This window comes from Schistocerca piceifrons, chromosome 3, assembly GCF_021461385.2.
Source record: "Schistocerca piceifrons isolate TAMUIC-IGC-003096 chromosome 3, iqSchPice1.1, whole genome shotgun sequence".
Taxonomy (NCBI): Eukaryota; Metazoa; Arthropoda; class Insecta; order Orthoptera; family Acrididae; genus Schistocerca; species Schistocerca piceifrons.
The window spans coordinates 891,369,506-891,387,944 of NC_060140.1; the positions used below are offsets into that span (position 1 = coordinate 891,369,506).

At 41.9% G+C, this 18,439-nt stretch overlaps 1 protein-coding gene across 1 annotated transcript in view; it reads right to left on the reverse strand.

Moving 5' to 3' along the window:
- LOC124789526 (orcokinin peptides type A-like) overlaps positions 1-18,439 on the reverse strand; it is a 417,616-nt gene that overhangs the window by 81,478 nt on the left and 317,699 nt on the right. The window contains exon 3 of the mRNA XM_047256919.1: positions 9,509-9,635. Within this exon, the coding sequence (XP_047112875.1) occupies positions 9,509-9,635 (127 nt within the window). The remainder of the gene's footprint in view (positions 1-9,508; positions 9,636-18,439) is intronic.

Below are 18,439 nucleotides of genomic sequence, written 5' to 3' on the forward strand. Positions count from 1 at the left end.
TGATGTCCTTAGGTTAGTTAGGTTTAAGTAGTTCTAAGTTCTAGGGGACTGATGACCTCAGAAGTTAAGTCCCCTAGTGCTTACAGCCATTTGAACCATTCTGAACACCCACGAACACACACCCATGCATCCACTCACACAAGAACTATTAGGAGTGGCTAGGGTTGAGAAACAACAAACTGCAGTCAGTGAAACAAGCTATAGGCACTCATGCTGATGGAAGTACATTTAATGTGTGTTCCGATAGGTACTGATCACAAATGCATGGATCCTTATTCCCCTGGCGAAGTGAACACACCAGCGTGTAATGCTTTTGCTGTGCAAATCTAAGTATACCCCGTTTTAACATATACTAGGGCAGCAATGGGCTTACCATCTGATCTGCCCTCTATTTTACGTGACGATGGTAGGAATGCGGTTCGTGTTGTAAGAGTCTGTGTAGTGTCCAACGGAATACATAGGGTAAGCATATTGTAATTTACTTTCGGAGTGACTGGTTCATCCTATTTTTTTGCCAGTGATCAGCCAGTCACAATTCCCTGTTACACCTGTTACATTGTTTTAGTTATGTTATAGTTATGGTCAGTGAATTTTAACAATTGATTTTACAAATAGACAGATCCAGCTGAAACATTTGCGATTTTCTGTGAAGGTATAATTGAGAGTGAGTGAGAGTGGTCCAGACTCTATGAGATTTTTATTTCATATTTTACATTTTGAAACGTAATTTTAAACATTTTATCCGTATTTGTCTAAAATTACTTTAGTTAGGACGTTGATGACCTGCTGTCTCCAGAATGTGATCCCTGCCGCAAGATGAACAAAGAACAAATAAAAGAAATTAAATGATTGAAATTCAGAGTTAACAATATAGTATTGGGAAGCAAGAAGGCGAATGACAATGAGTCAAGTGCCGGAACATTAAAATGATAATGATAACGTACAATCCACAACCTACACACACACACACACACACACACACACACACACACACATTTTGATACGACGTCTAATACCTTCTTCAGCTGTTGATGACATGGGTGACACGTCAGTCGTCTAGAACGTCTAGCACAACATGGCCCTAATTGCGCTGCAGCCCTGGTATTGAAGATAATTTCAAACTCATTGTATCCTTCGTTGCAGTCGAATGCTGAACTAAAGCAAGTTGCTTCCATTTAGTACACAATCCGTATCAGATGAATTATTCTTTTCTAAGAGACGAGGCCATAGAAGCAAAGGAGCAAGGTTCAGAAGTTACTTTGTCTCCTGCCCTCGTCCTCTGTCGAAGTGTCTTAGCGCGAGCTCTCCTTTATCAAGAACAGCATGCAGGACTCATGGCTGAAAACGTTTCACAGACCATGTCCCTCGCGAAGAGTGCTTAACGTTAACGGCACGTGAATTTCATCTCGGGTCTGGTATGGGAGCTCTAACAGGAAATCGTTTATCGACCCCTCTGCTGGTAAAAGCACTTCCACACCAGGAAGCGCATCTTCATGGGAATACCTCAGCATGTGTTAGCGCTGATGAACCTCTATTTCATGCGACTTTTTCGTGGTCCTCAAATTATTTAAAAATATGTATCTTTCTTACTTCTTTCCTTTGCGGTAATAATTCTTCTGATTGACGCATCCCGCCACGATTTCCTCTCAGCCTCCAGTTGTTTGTTGTATGTATTTTAACCTCAATCCACACCTACAGTTTTAGCCCTCTGCGGCCCACTTACTGCCATGGAAGTTAATTATCTAATGTTTAAAGACATATTCCGTAATCGAGTCCTTTTTTCTATTTATTGTTGCCTACATATTCCTTACTTTGCTGAATCTGCGGAGAGCCTCCTCTAGTCTTATCAGCCTGCTTAATTTTCAGCCTATTTCTGTAACACCAAATTGCATACACTTTAATTTTTTTCTATTTTGATTTTTCCGTTGTTCACGATACACTTCCTCACAATTCTGTACTCCAGAGGTATGTTATCATAAATTTGTTGTTCAGATTGTTTGATTCTATTGAACTCTTGGCGAGAAATGTTCTCTTTGCCTTTGCTAGTGTGATACATCTGTCCTTACTGATTCCTCGTATAGTGTATATTTGGTTCCAAGGTTGCAGAATTCCTTTGCTTAGTCTACTTCCAGGTCCGATATTTTGATGTCAAGTTTACCGCTACCTCCATTTCTGTTATCCCTCATTACATTCGTCAGTCAGTAGTGTGTGGTCACTAGACTGTACATTCCATTTCACAGGTACGAGTATTACAGTTCTTCCTCACATTCAGTGAGCGAAGCAATGTCTTCAGCTAATCTTACCATTGACAGCCTTTCAACCTGAATTTTAATCTAACTTGTGGACCTTTCATTTATTTCCGTCATGGCTTCTTCGATTTAAGGATTGAGTAGTAGGGGCGAAAGACTATATCCCTGTCGTATACTCCTTCGAATTTGAGCACTTATTGTTAGTACTTGATCTTCCATATTTATTTTTACCTCTTGGTAATTGCCCATATATAGTATATTAACCATATTACCCTATGACTCATACCTATTTTTAACACGATGTAATACATCTTGCATCATTTTAGAATGTCTAACTCTTTTCTGAGCTCGACATGTGAAAGTGGTTTGATTTTACTGAAGTCTTTCTTCCATTTTCAACGGCGCCAGAACTGTCTTGCTGGTGCCTTTACCTTTCCAAACGCCAAACTGAACTTCGTATACATATCCTTGATTTTTATTTGCATTCTGCTGAAGTCTGTCCAAATCGACCCTCATTTCTTCTTCTATCACGGCAGCAGACAGTTCCTCCTCTCTCTCCCCCAGGAGTCATCAGTAAACTACAGGGTGTCCCAAAAAGAATGACCCGATTTTAACTTGTAATAATATTGAGACAATTGTCACTAGGTAACTGAAACGGCGCTAGATGAAATCGGCATGGTCTAGAGTTTCAGAAAAAATTCGCTAGATGTCACTACGAGCGCTGACCTGGAGCTAGCAGCCAGTCTCGCGCAATATGGCGTCCATGCAACAGAATGCTTATTGTGTTATTGAATTTAGTCGTATTCAGTGATCGCAGTCCAGTGGGCGTTTCATATTCGATTTCGTGCTAAACTACCATCACCAAAGAACATTCAACGGTGGTATAAACAGTTTGAAGAAACAGGGTGCCTCTGTAAAGGCAAAAGTCCTGTCCGGCCACGTGTTCCTGAACAAACAGTGGAACAAATCCGATGTGCATTTGAGCAGAGCCCCCGCAAATCTACGCGTCGTGCTAGCCGAGAACTTGCGTTACCACGCATGATAGTGTGGCGTGTGTTACGGCGTCGTTTAGCCCTCAAACCATACTGATTACAACTGGTACAAGCTCTTCAATATGCTGACAAAGTGAAGCGAGAGGACTTTAACAATGCTATTCTAGAGGTCATGGAAGATGACACTTTTATGTCACGGTTGATATTCAGCGATGAGGCAACTTCCCGTATTAGCGGTAAGGTTCACTGACAGAATATGCATATATGGGGGCTCGAAAATCCTCATGAAACAATTGAACACGAACGTGATTCACCAAAAGTGAATGTTTTTGTGCTGTTTCACAAAGCAAGGTTTATAGACCCTACTTTCTTGAGGAAGAAACCGTAACAGGAGAATCATAACTTGCAATGCTACAGAACTGGTTATTCCCACAAGTTGACTCTGACAATTTCATCTATCAGCAAGATGGAGCTCCACCGCACTGGCACAACAACGTCTGCAGTTTCCTCAATGGCAACGTGCGTCAACGTTGCATAGGGCGTATAGGACCGCGAAACCAGGCTTTACACTCTTGGCCTCTTAGGTCCCCTGACTTAACACCATGTGATTTCTTCCTGTGGGGATATGTTAAACAATGTGTTTACGTTTCTCCCTTACCTCGTGACATTGATGAACTAGGAACCAGAATATCAGCTGCTGTAGCTTCAGTGACAGAAGACACCTTACGTTCAGTTTGGGATGAATTTGGCTAACGGCTAGAAGTCGTCTGTGCAGCCAATGGAGGACATATTGAACATTTATGATGGATTTTTATAAACTTCTGTCTTTTCTGAGTAAGTTAGTATACAATTTGTTGGTGTTAAGCCCTTCTCCCTAATAAATAATTCTATTTAAAATCGGGTGATTCTTTTTGGGTCCCCCTGTATTTCCAACTATAAGCTCTCTCTGAAATTACTGACAATGTGCGTCTGGAGCATAACACTATATGCAAGTGAACCATAGACTGTGGGAAAACTGGAAAAGAAAAGAATATGTGTATTTCAGATCTGCTATCTTCCAAGAATGCAGACATTGATTACTGCACTGTACGTTAAACTCTCATCTTGTTCCAGCCTCTGTAATGCTCCATCTTCTACAACGTTACGAACTGTAACCCCTAGTAAACACCACAGCTGGCACTACACAGACAACTGTTTATCATTTTTTAAGCTAACACCATCAACTTCGCTATGGCTGTGGTTGTTAGGTTGGGAACTTCAACAGCTACTCCTAGATACAGGGGAAGGACATAAATATGAAAACACCAAAAGCACAACGCATTTCCATGCCTAGTACGGTGTACTAAAACCGATGGCATTCAAAATTCATTTCGAAATAGATAAATACAGGGCCTGTTTGGTTTTAAAGGAATGTTATAACATTCTCCCTGCAACACAGTGGCAAATGCAGCTAACTATGACTGTGGTGGATAGCGATCAGGCACCCTTCGCAAAGTAGGCCACTAAGGCTCAATAATATCGAGATCTGGTGACTGCGGTGGTCAGGGAAAGTGGGAAAAATTCATCCTCGTGCTTACAGAACCAATCCTGGAGGATGTGCGCTGTGTGAACAAGGGCCTTGTCTTCTTTGAACACAGCATCACCATTGGGGAACTAACGTTGTACCATGGGGTAAACCCCATCATCCAGGGTGGTCATATAATCCTTAGCATTAATACGACCCTCTATGTTTTATTCTTTGGACGTAAACTAGGCCACAAGTTGGAAACAGTGTGTAACAAGACTCACCGGACCAAATATATTACTAACCTGACTAATCAGATGTTGAAAGTGACCACCATTCATCTCTTGGCACTTTTGGGCCCTTGACAGCAAGTTGCTGAAGGCGCATCGAAGCTGGATTACTGGAATTGCTGCAGTCTCGCCCGTAATGTTCTGCTGCAGTTCTTGAAGGCTATGACAGTTGTTGTGATACACCTTAGACTTGAGGGCTCCGCATGTGCGGCTGGTCCCGGCGGAGGCTCGAGTCCTCCCTCGGGCGTGAGTGTGTGTGTTTGTCCTTAGGATAATTTAGGTTAAGTATTGCGTAGGGACTGTTGACCTTAACAGTTAAGTCCCATAAGATTACACACACATTTTTTTGAGGGCTCCGCAAGCAAAGTAATCGCAGTGTGACAGATCAGATGACCTGGGTGGCCAGCTAGGGTCGGCACCTGACTGACCATTGCCAACAACTCTGTCAGGCGTGAAGACTGTGTAAATGTGCTCCAAGCTTCGGCCAGCTGCACGAGCAGTTTCTCCATCCTGTTGGACGTCTTTCCCTCCTCCGTTAATGCTGCCACAAATTCACGTCTAATCGTATCCACCCGTGCGGGCCACTAATATTTGCCCCACCCTGTACAACAGCGCAAAATGCAGGATTGGCTAGCGTGTGCATTTATGTTCAAACATACGTTTCTCGCTATGTTTTAATGTTTTTCTCCAAGTTCTGTACGTACAATACAGATCACTGTAAAGTGTATGAAGAGGATACTTAGCACTGTACCACCTATTATGGTTTCTTCTCGTTTCATATGAGCATATGGAGCGCGGGAATAATTACTACTTAAGTGACCCTGTGAGCGCTGTAATACTCACCTCTTCACGGTACATAGAGGGTTGTTTCTTCACGTAGTACTGTTTCTTGAATCTTCGCAAGTAGGTTTTTGCGGGATAATTGGCGTCTATCTTCAAGTGATTACCAGTTCCGGTTTTTCATGAATTCCTTGACTTTCTCTCTTGAGTCAAAGAAACTTATAATCATTCGGGCTGCCCTTCTTTGTATGCATTCGACATTCCCTGTAAGTCGTACTTGGTATGGATCTCACACACTTGAGAAATATTCTAATGGGAAACACAAATATATTGTAACCAATCTCCTTCGTAAACAGACCGCATTTTCCTAGTATCCTGCCAATGAACCGAAGTATGGCACGTGTTATAATTTCGACTGGGCCTATGTGACCTTTAAATCCCTGTGAATTGTTACACCCACTTGTGCTACTTCCAAATGACACTGTAGTCACAGGACACTACTTTTTGGAGTATACAGATCGAGAGTTACCTGAAGAACAAGCTGGATTTTGTAAAGGAAGAGGGACCAAACAGCCACCATTTGACAGATTATGGTGAAGGCAACAGAATTCTAAAAAGATGTGTTTCTCTGCTCTACTGATTATGCTGAAGTCTTTGACTGCGTCGATCGCAGTAAATTATGGACAGCATTCAAAAACATGGGAGTACCGAATCACCTCATATACCTCATGTGGACTTTATACTATGATCAAGAAGCCACGGTGAGAACTTTATATACTCAATGGATCAGGATTGAGAAAGGAGTACGGAAAGGTTCAATATTGCCACCCTGTTTATTCAATCAAAGAAGAAACCTGAATTAAAATAGCTGTGACTGAGATAAACAATCTTAGATATGCAGATAGTACCGCCCTGATAGCAGAAAGTGAAGAAGAGTTAAAAATCCCCGTGCTGAAGGTGAAACAAGAAATGCAAAGTTGGCATAATGCTGATTGTCAAGAAAACGAAAATTACGGCAACTACATCTATCACTTAATGGCATTATGAACAGAAACAATGGAGGTAGTTATTATATTCAGGTATCTCGGCTACCAGACTATCAGATTTCTTCTGCTGGTGACTGCAGCGACGAAATGAAGAGACGCTTGTTACTTGGTACAAAGGTGACTTCCAACCTTGACAAAGTTTTATGGGCGTAGGGATATAATTTTAACAACAAAGATCCGTGTAGTGTGGGCTATGGTCTTCCCAGATGTGATGTATTTATGTGAGGACTGAACCGTAAGAAAGGTTTCTTTGAAGGCTTGATACTGAAACAACTTACCTACTTAGGGCACATCACGAGAGGACATGATTCGCTACAAAAAATCTTAATGATGAGGAAGACCGAAGACACAACAAGAACAAGGCAACAAAGAATAACATAGATCGATGCCAACACAAAAGTGATGAAGTGATGGATTCCAGCTTGGAAAGTCTTTAGGAGAATATACAATACAGAAGAAACTGGCATGCTTTAGTTTGAGGACACAGAGAGTCGGCATCAGCCAAGAGAGAGAGAGAGAGAGAGAATGCGCAATTGTAAATTTCTGCAATTCACTGAGTTCCCAATCGTAGTTCTGATTTGAAATTTCATCATCTGCCTAGATGTACGTGCAGCTCTTTCCATATCGTACTTTTTTACAGGTAACTGCGTCGTCTGCAAAAGACTGATGCTACTCTTAACATCGTCAGCCAGGTCGTCAACATACGACATGAACAGCAGTAGTCCCAAAGCACTCCCATGGGTCTCACCCAGAGTTACTCTTGGTCCTTCGTTTAACTTCAACCCAAGACAACATTATGCACCGTGCCTATCAAGAAATTCCCAAGCTAGTCAAAATAAACGATGGCGTGGTACTGCACCAAATGATTTCTGGAAATCAAGAAATATTGAATGTACCTAAATGTGTTTCATTAAGCATGTGAGGAAAGAGCGAATTTGATTTCGCATGACTCATGTCTTATCAAGTTATGATTCTTTATTAACTGTTTAACTGTGACCTAAAAGTTTATACACTCTGTATGAAACCGAATAGCAGCGTCTGTACTGTTTGGTGACAAAATCACTGTATGTCAGACACATAATACACTACTGGTCATTAAAATTGCTACACCACGAAGGTGACGTGCTACAGACGCGAAATGTAACCGACAGGAAGAAGATGCTGTGATATGCAAATGATTAGCTTTTCAGAGCATCGACACAAGGTTGGCACCGGTGGCGACACCTACAACGTGCTGACACGAGGAAAGTTTCCAACCGATTTCTCATACACAAACAGCAGTTGACCGGCGTTGCCTGGTGAAACGTTATTGTGATGCCTCGTGTAAGGGGGAGAAATGCGTACCATCACGTTTCCGACTTTGATAAAGGTCGGATTGTAGCCTATCGCGATTGCGGTTTATCGTATCGCGACATTGCTGCTCGCGTTGGTCGAGATCCAATAACTGTAAGCAGAATATGGAATCGGTGGGTTCAGGAGGGTAATACGGAACGCCGTGCTGGATCCCAACGGCCTCGTATCACTAGCAGTCGAGATGACAGGCATCTTATCCGCATGGTTGTAACGGCCACGTCTCGATCCCTGAGTCAACAGATGGGGACGTTTGCAAGACAACAACCATCTGCACGAACAGTTCGACGACGTTTGCAGCAGCATAGATTATCAGCTCGGAGACCACGGTTGCGGTTACCCATTACGCTGCATCACAGACAGGAACGCCTGCGATGGTGTACTCAACGACGAACCTGGGTGCACGAATGGCAAAACGTCATTTTTTCGGATGAATCCAGGTTCTGTTTACAGCATCATGATGGTCGCATCCGTGTTTGTCGACATCGCGGTGAACGCACATTGGAAGCGTGTATTCGTCATCGCCATACTGGCGTATCACCCGGCGTGACGGTATGGGGTGCCATTGGTTACACGTCTCGGTCACCTCTTGTTCGCATTGACGGCAGTTTGAACAGTGGACGTTACAGTTCAGATGTGTTACGACCCGTGGCTCTACCCTTCATTCGATCCCTGCGAAACCGTACATTTCAGCAGGATAATGCACGACCGCATGTTGCAGTTCCTGTACGGGCCTTTCTGGATACAGAAAATGTTCGACTGCTGCCCTGGCCAGCACATTCTCCAGATGTCTCACCAATTGAAAACGTCTGGTCAATGGTGGCCGAGCAACTGGTTCGTCACAATACGCCAGTCACTACTCTTGATGAACTGTGGTATCGTGTTAAAGTTGTATGGGCAGCTGTACCTGTACACGCCATCCAAGCTCTGTTTGACTCAATGCCCAGACGTATGAAGGTTGTTATTACGGCGAGAGGTGGTTGTTTTGGGGACTGATTTCTCAGGATCTATGCACCCAAACTGCGTGAAAATGTAATCACATGTCAGTTCTAGTAAAATATATTTGTCCAATCAATACCCGTTTATCATCTGTATTTCTTCTTGGTGTAGCAATTTTAATGGCCAGTAGTGTACATACCTTATCGACAATTAATATTCTGTACCTGGCACAAATTACCATTTTAAAATAAACTCAAGGTATCATAAAGAAAAGAGCATTTTCAATCAACTTATATTAATTTTTATTACATATGGACCAATAGCGAAAGTCTGTAGTTAAGGCGGGTCGTATTGTTACCCCAGGGAGTCGAGCCGCTTCTGCTCTCCGAAGGTGGCGCCCGAGAGAGAGTCGAGGCCGCTCTTGGTCTGTCTCAGCAGGTGTCCGCCGCCCAGGCCGTCCAGGTTTCGGAGCAGGTGGCCGCCTCCTGCAAAAACACACGCTATGCAATACACTGCTCGGCGGCTACAGTGGTCCAGGAAAAAGGCGCGCGTGTAGGCAACGTGCGACGCAAGTGTTGCGGGTTGCAGGCAGCTGGCAGGTCGTCGGTGACAGAGTGTGTGTTTTGGATTAGGGAAAGATTGAGAAAAGAATCGATCGAACCCGCCAGGTTAGCCTAGAGCGCTAATGCGCTGCTTTCTGGACTCGGGTAGGTGCGCCAGCCCCGGGTCGATCCGCCGGGCGGATTAACGACGTGGGCCAGTGTGTCGGCCAGCCTGGATGTGGTTTTTTGGCGGTTTTCGACGTCTCGCTAGGTGAATAGCGGGCTGGTTCCCACATCTCGCCTCAGTTCCACGACACGCAGACATTTGTAACACTTCCACACTAATTCATGCTTTATACTAGACGCAGACAGCTGGGGTACACTGATTCTCTCCTGGGGGGTATGGGGTAGCAACTGGAAGGGCATCCGGCCACCCCTTTCAATTAACCTTGCCAACTCCGTTGTAACCACGCCGACTCTGCGAACATTGCGGGACAAAGGCGCAAGTGGATGAAAGAAAGTGGAAGAAAGGGAAAGGAATCGATTGTGACCTTTTCGAAGCAACCCAAACTAACATAAATCTAGACGCACAGGTAGGGATTTGGCTCACTGTCTTTCCGAGTAATTGAAGACTGTGTGACGGGCTACGGAGAGTCCAGGCGTGACGTGAATTTATCTCCATCATGGACTGTGGAAGTACTGTAAAAGAAGAGAATCGAAAAGTTTGAGACGTGATGCTACAGAAGTATGTTGAAGATTTCCTATTACAGACTCCTACGTGAGACATACGGTGCTGTTAGCGCAATGGTCAGACAGTCTTCTTCGAATACAGGCTCTCTAAACTTACCCAATAATGTTGCAAGAGAACTACGTTCTGTTTCTTTCAAGGTTAATAAAGAAAGACGGACACCGAGTGGATCACTTATGTTCATTTACATTATCAGTTTCATCTCGTCCCAGAGGTCATCTCGTATACGAATCCAATTACTGCTAAAAGAGGTACGTTATTACAGATTAATCTCTGGCGACATTGATGACCAAATATTTAGAAGAGCAGCGGAAAAATGCTGTGATCTACACAGTGGCGATCTGGTCTTCGTAGATTTCTAATAATTATAAATCATGTCAGAGCTCACCACACATTTATATGACAGGGAAGTCTTTCGGATAGTAGGCTGCTCCGATTACTGAACATTACACGAACTACTTCTGGTCCTGTCGGAATATAAGGTTCTGGTCCACGAAACTCTTCTGTTCATATCGTTTCGTACAGAACTGCTTCAGGTGTTGCTCCTCCGTTGTGTCTTGCTGACTGCAAAGCAAAGGTGGACCAACTGGAGATCATATCTGATGAACATTCACATTTGGTATAGTGGAGCTTTATTGCAACATAGAACACAGTGGTTATATCGTGAAGAAGTATTAATTCTGCATGCCCCTTTTACATATACGGAGAACATTAACACACTTCATTAATCTAACAACAATAAGACCTCCCTGGACGATTTAAGATGTGTCGTTCGGGAATTGTGGGGCATGAATAATTCTGAACTACACTGAACAATCAATCACATAAGAAGTAGAACAATAGAAAGCTACAAGAAGCTATTCCCTAACAAGAAGTCCGTTGGTTACAGGGTGTCACAAAGTAGGTGATCTCAAGTCTGCTACAGCTGAGAAAAATCCAATTAATATGATAAAACGCAACATGCGGAAACATTGCCCTACATACAAGGCTTCACTCAACTCACTACATTTAGGATCATGTGATTTAGGTAAGGGAATAGAAAAAAAAGCCGGATCAGAGCCAACCGACCAAAAAACACAATAATTTCAATAAAATTCGTTGGAATTGTTACCATCGTTAATGGGATTCGTTTTGCTCAGAGCATTCTCTCTAATAGGAGGAGTTCCTAACTGTGAATCACAGATTCAAGTACACGTGGTTGTTGATACTACACGAACAAGTTCGACCTAACGGGCATACAATAATAAAATTAAAGCCGATGGGAACCGCGCTCGACTGAAAGCCAGAACTTCGTGAAGGTGATTATATGATACAATGATTATTGAAATTTAGACTAAAAAGAACCAGCACAGGGGTCTGTCACTCACTATACACAAAATCTCACTCAAATTACACGCTAGAACGAATTAGTATTTACATATACATCTACACGATTACTCTGCAACTGACAATTAATTGTCTAGCAGGGGTTTCATCGAACCACCTTTAAGCTACATCTCTACGCTTCCACTCTCGAAGACACTGAATTAAACCATACCAACTGAGCTGATGGGACGTAGGTTGGCTCTGTCTAAGACAGTACAGTCATAGTTTCATGCATTATACGCGAATTTAATCGTAAACAAAACGCGATCGACACTAAGAACAACATTGTGGGTGGTGGAGGCTATTCACAGTGGAGCTGGTCAAATATATTTACGGTTTACTACTTTACTTATTTCTGTGAAAGCGTAAGGATGGTGGAGCTATATTTATTCCTAACGTTATATTTTAAAAAACCATTACCATTTTCAAATCGTGACCAAATCTTCACAACGATCCTTGTAAGAGGGTAAATGCATAATGAAGCTGCTACTAGAATGTAAATCTTTTAAAACTGTCGCCTGTATGAAGTTCGAAGATTTACACAAAATATCCCTATAGCATGCGAGTATACTTTCTGTCTATGTGTGGAATTGACCCAGAAAATAATTCCATATGGCGTCAATGAATGAATATATGCAATGTAAGCTAATTTAATAACACTTTCATCACTTTCATCACCAGTACGTACAGCAAGTGTTGCTTCTCCTCTCAAGTGTTTAACGGTGCAAGATTTTCGAAATCCTAAAAAAATAAGGGCAACCTATAAGGAAAGACGGGTAATACACAGTATGTGCAAAAACCAAAAGGAAATAATAAGAGTGGAACACCAAGTACGAAGTGCTCTGATTAAAAAGGGTGTAAGACAGGAATGAATACGTGAGTTCCAATTCATGTTTCAATCAATATGAATACCCAGGAATTTGAAACAATTAGTTGTATGCATTGCCTGGCCAAAAAAGGGAAGAACTCTGAAGAGGAGGTTGTACATTATGGAACTTCACGGGATGAGAGGACATGTGATGTTATTTCAGTGATTACAAAATCGAGTCAAATTTACAAAGAGCTCGCTGATCACTATGATGCTGCAGCCTCTCTGGCCTGGATGGATGCACTGGTTTGGTTGGAAAGGGTGTGTCTTCAAAAACTTTAGGAAATTTCACTGAGTATAGTACAATTATTCAGGTGGAAGACACTGATAGTGGTACCGAGTAATGTTATTATGAACCGAAATGTACAGTTTTTGTAATGATCACAGTGACCATAGCCATGATCACAGGCAACAGTTTTCGTTATCATTATTTTTGAATTTCTCTCTAATTTTCTTAATTTGTTGTATTTTGTGTTGAAAAGTATTCTACAAATTTCAATTAATTTCTCCAAAAATTTGACAAAACTACTGTCGTCTTTTGAAAGGTGAAAATGTATTTCCATTACGTTTATGGGTAAATAGAGTAACATTCATCAGTAGTTTATCAACCTTTAGTCACAGTTCTTTTACTTGATATCATGAAATGTATATCCATGTTAATCTTTTCCAATACTACCAACATATGAAGAACTGTAACAGTTTTGCTGTACCTAATTATCCTCCTGTCTGTTACTTAAAATAAACAATATTTACAGCAAAATTAAAATTGTCAGTGTATAATTCAGGTTTTATTCGAAAATATTGTTTTGTAAGTTGAAACCGAGGGATGTTGTGGTAAAAAAAAGACAGATTTATCATATAGCGCTAGAAAACGTGAAAGCGCAATTTACTCAAACAAAGGTAAAATAAAAACATTCAAAAAGAAGAAAACCAACACAAATATTACTTCAATACTTATTCAAGGTTATATGAAACATGTTTCTACGATACACAAACAACTGTCCATTTCCCACTAGTAACAGAAAACTCTTGCGTTTCATCATGATGAAGAACTTTTTTTTTTTTTGAGTCATCAGTCGTCTGACTCGTTTCAGGCGTCCCGCCACGAATTCCTCTCCTGTGCCACCCTTTTCATCTCAGAGTAGCACTTGCAGCCTACATCCTCAGTTAGTTGCTGAATGTATCCCAATCCCTTTACAGCTCCGTCTAGTATCATGTAAGTTATTCTCTGATGTCTTAACAGATGTTCTATCATCCTGTCCCTTCTTCTTGTCAGTGTATTCCATATCTTCCTTCCCTCTACGATTCTGTGGGAACCTCGTCATTCCTTACCTTATCAGTCCACCTAATTTTCAACGTTCGTCTGTAGCACCATATCACAAATACTTCTATTGTCTTCTGTTCCAGTTCTTCCACAGTCCATTTCTCACTGCCATACAACGCTGTACTCAAAATGTAGATTCTCAGAAATTTCTTCCTCAAGGCCTATGTTTCATACTAGTAGACTTCTCTTGGGCAGGAATGCAACTTTTGCTAGTGGAAGTCTCCTTTTCGTGTCGTCCTTGCTATGTCCGTCATGGGTTACTTTGCTGCCTAGGTAGCAGAATTTCTTAACGTCGTCTGCTTCGTGATCACCAATTATGTTGTTAAGTTTCTCGCTGGTCTCATGTCTGCTACTTATTATTACTTTCGTCTTCCTTAGATTTACTCTCAATCCATACTCTGTACTCATCAAACTGTTCGTGCCATACTTCAGATCCTGTAATTCTTCTTCATTTTCGCTGAGGATAGCAATCTTATCATTGATATCCTTTCACTTTAACTTTAATGTACCTCCTGAATGCTGTCCGCTGTGACCGAGCAGTTCCAGGCGCTTCAGTCCGGAACCGCGCGACTGCTACGGTCGCAGGTTCGAATCCTACCTTGGGCACGGATGTGTGCGATGTCCTTACGTTAGTTAGGTTTAAGTAGTTCTAAGTTCTAGGGGACTGATGACCTCAGATGTTAAGTCCCATAGTGCTCAGAGCCATTTGCATTATCTCTTCTACTGCAAGCTCTTTGCTTTTCATGTTTTGGGACGAGCACTATTAAGACCGTATAGCTTATCAGGTAGAATTAAGGAACTGTATAGAAGATCAAAATAAACATAATTTCCACACTTTTTATTGCTCATGGAAACCACACATTGCATGTAGTACCATTATACAGCGAGACCTTCAGAGTTGATGGTCGAGATTGCTGTACACACCGGTACCTGTAATATCTAGTAGCACGTCCTCTTGCGTTGATGCATGCCTGTATTCGTCGTCGCATACTATCCAGAAGTTCATCAAGGCACTGTTGGTCTAGATTGTCCCACTCCTTAACGGCGATGCTGTATAGATCCCTCAGAGTGGTTGGTGAGTCACGTCGTCCGTAAACAGCCCTTTTCAATCTATCTCAGGTATGTTCGATAGAGTTCATGTCTAGAGAACATGCTGGCCACTCTAGTCGAGAGATGTCGTTACCCTGAAGGAAGTCATTCACAAGATGTGCAAGAAGGGGGAGCGAATTGTCGTCCATGAAGACGAATGACTCACCAATATGCTGCCGATATGGTTACACCCCCGGAGAATGGCATTCACATTCGCACAGCCGTTACGGCGACTTGCATGACCACCAGCGGCGTACGTCAGTTCAACATAAAGCCACCCCAAAACAGCAGGGAGCCTCCACCTTTCTGCACTTGCTGGCCAGTGTGTCTAAGGCGTTCAGCCTGACCGGGTTGCCCCCAAACACGTCTCCGACGATTGTCTGGTTGAAGGCATATGCGACTGTCATCGGTGAAGAGAACGTGATGCCAGTCCTGAGCGGTCCATTCGGCATGTTATTAGGCTAATCTGTACCGCACTGCATGGTGTCGTGGTTGCAAAGATGGACCTCGCCAAGGACATCGGGAGTGAAGTTGTGCATCATGCATCGTCTTGCGCACGGATGTAACATGGCGTCTTGTGACTGCACGAAAAGCATTATTCAATATGGTGGCATTGCTGTCAGGGTTCCTCCGAGCCATAATCTGTAGGTAGCTCTCACTCACTGCAGTAGTAGCCCTTGGGTGGCCTGAGCGAAGCATGTCATTTTCAGTTCCTGTCTCTTTGTGTCTCCTCCATGTCCTAACAACATCGCTTTGCTTCACTCTGATACGATTGGACACTTCCCTTGTTGAGAGCCCTTCCTGGCATAAAGTAACATTGCGGACGCTATCGAACCGTGGTATTGACCGTCTAGTCGTGGTTGAACTACAGACAACACAAGGCGTGTACCTCCGTCCTGGGGGAATGACTGGAACTGATCAGCTGTCGGATCCCCTCCGTCTAATTGGCGCTGCTCATACATGGTTGTTTACATCTTTTGGCGGGTTTAGTGGCATCTCTGAACGTCAAAGGAACTGTGTCTGTGATACAATATCCACAATCAATGTCTATCTTCAGGAGTTCTGGGAACCGGTGTGATGGAAAACTCTTTTTGATGTGTGTATTTATTATGCATGTTTAAAGACATAAATTATTTCTGTTTCTTTTGTTGTTAGTATCACTTCATGCCTTCAAAGTAGAATGTCTAAATTAATGCTATACGTTAATGTTGTAAACACCTGTACATATTTACAAAGAGAGTATGCGACAGGGCAATGCTGGCAGTGTGGGTGGGAGACACGGCGCAATGAGCCTAGAGAACTGCTTCTCACTTGTTGGTGGCTGGGGGGGGGGGGGAGGGGGGAGGGAGGGAGGGAGGGCGCTTAGCTGGCGAGAAGTCGATTTGTGGTAACGGAGTGCTGGGCGGTAGAGAAGTAACTGGACAAACTTATTCTGACAGGGTGCAGATGTTAAACAACAAAATAAAGTTCAGTCTCTCAAGTTGCGCCTGCGTCTTTCTAAGTATAATATCTTTCACTGGATTAAGTCTAACTTTTACACAATCTCAAATATTTGGCCTTTGTCCCTGAAAATGAGCACGCCCGAAACTGCAGGGTAATGTTGCAAGAATATTCTGAATCGTATGTGGAAAATTTTAACATTAAAGCATTCGGTATCCTTCAGTGAATTATGAAGCTTGAACACCTATTTTTGCCTTATATGACCCTTAATTTTACCTGATAAGCTATCCCGTCTTAATACTGCTCGTCTCAAAATACGAAAAGCAAAGAGCTTGAAGTAGAAGAGATATGTTTCATAGTGTCGAAGAATAAGAAATGGTCATATCTCATAACGTATGCACTTTGGAGCCCTTAGTTACCAGACTTTTTTTTCTTTTTTTTGTTGTAAGGAGCCTGTCCCTATAGTTTTTTGGTGTTTTTTTGGGACGCCAGGTATATTTACTTCCACCGTCTGATCGTATTATGATTGTAATTGTGAGCGAGGAAGTTTCGTCAGGGGCATCAATTAGCACAGCAGCGTAGGCACTTTCTTAGTGGTTACATTTCATTTTATTCCATGTTACCGCGCAGCTTCTATCAAGTTACGTATTGTGTACAAGAGTTTTTTTATATTATTGTATTTCCAAATACGGTGCAAATCCACGTACTTTTTCTGATTATTTGCCTATTGTGTAACTGTCAGTGTACCTGTTTTATTACTGAAGATGACTCATAGGATCTTTGGACTTTGTTTCGCATAGTGTTGCTACATTAGTAGTCTTGTTATTTTATATTAATCTTCTCTGAATAACTATTTACTTGCGATATACGATCTAAGCGTTTGGAATGTATGGTATGTGTCCTAACACTTTCGTCCAAAGAAGAAAATTGCCTATTAAGCTTATACATGAATCTAGTCTTTGACATGAACAGCTATATAAATGCCCTGAAATGCCACAATTTGCACTCTTCTCAAAAGTTTATACAACCTCTAAATGCAGAGAGCTGTTTTATGTTAACATCTTTGTACATGTAACGTTTATGGTGCGTTCTAAAACTAAATTCTGCTATTTAAGACTATGCTATGTTCCACCGCTATCTGTGTTTCTGAAGTTATTTTAGGTTGTCGCATCGGTAAGGACTGCTTCTTGCCTAAACAATAATCTATTATTAAATTTTTTCCGTATGCAACATAGGACTTGTTAAGACTAAATGCAAGAACTCACATAAAGTGACATAGGCAGATGCTGAAGATTCAGAGCACTAGAAGATGGACAGGGGCCAATATGTCGTCCTGAATAATTTAAAATAGCTATAAGTGTGTCTGTAGTTGAATCTCATATATATATTTATTTGAATTACTACTGTCCATAGTACTTCGTTATTCTTCATCCTCAAGCCAGTCAGTGAGTCTCATTCCGAGTATGATTATTTGGTCCAGGTGAGTCTCTTCTCCGTTGTGTTACTCCTATTCCAGTCAACGTAGGAAAATTAGGGGAAAAATCGTGTAATCACTCATTTGTTTACCGTGCTAGGAGGAAGTGTTCTGAACGACATGCTAGAAGTCCATACCGGTGAAGTTTGAGTATTGGGATGGGAGCGCCTTTAAAGGTCACTTTTTTGTGTTTTTCTTGAAGAACTCTACAACCACGGCTCCTATCGAAAATATTTCCCAGTATAAAATTAAACTACACTACATTTCTTGCAAAAAATGTCCTATTCATTTTTTCTGTAGGACTAATATTTTCCATGTTGCAGAAGATGAAAAAATCGTAGACTATCAAAAATAACGATTTAATAGTATGAAATTACTATTAATTTTTGAATTAAGTGGATTAAGAACAAATATTAAATGTGTGTATCATGTCTAATTG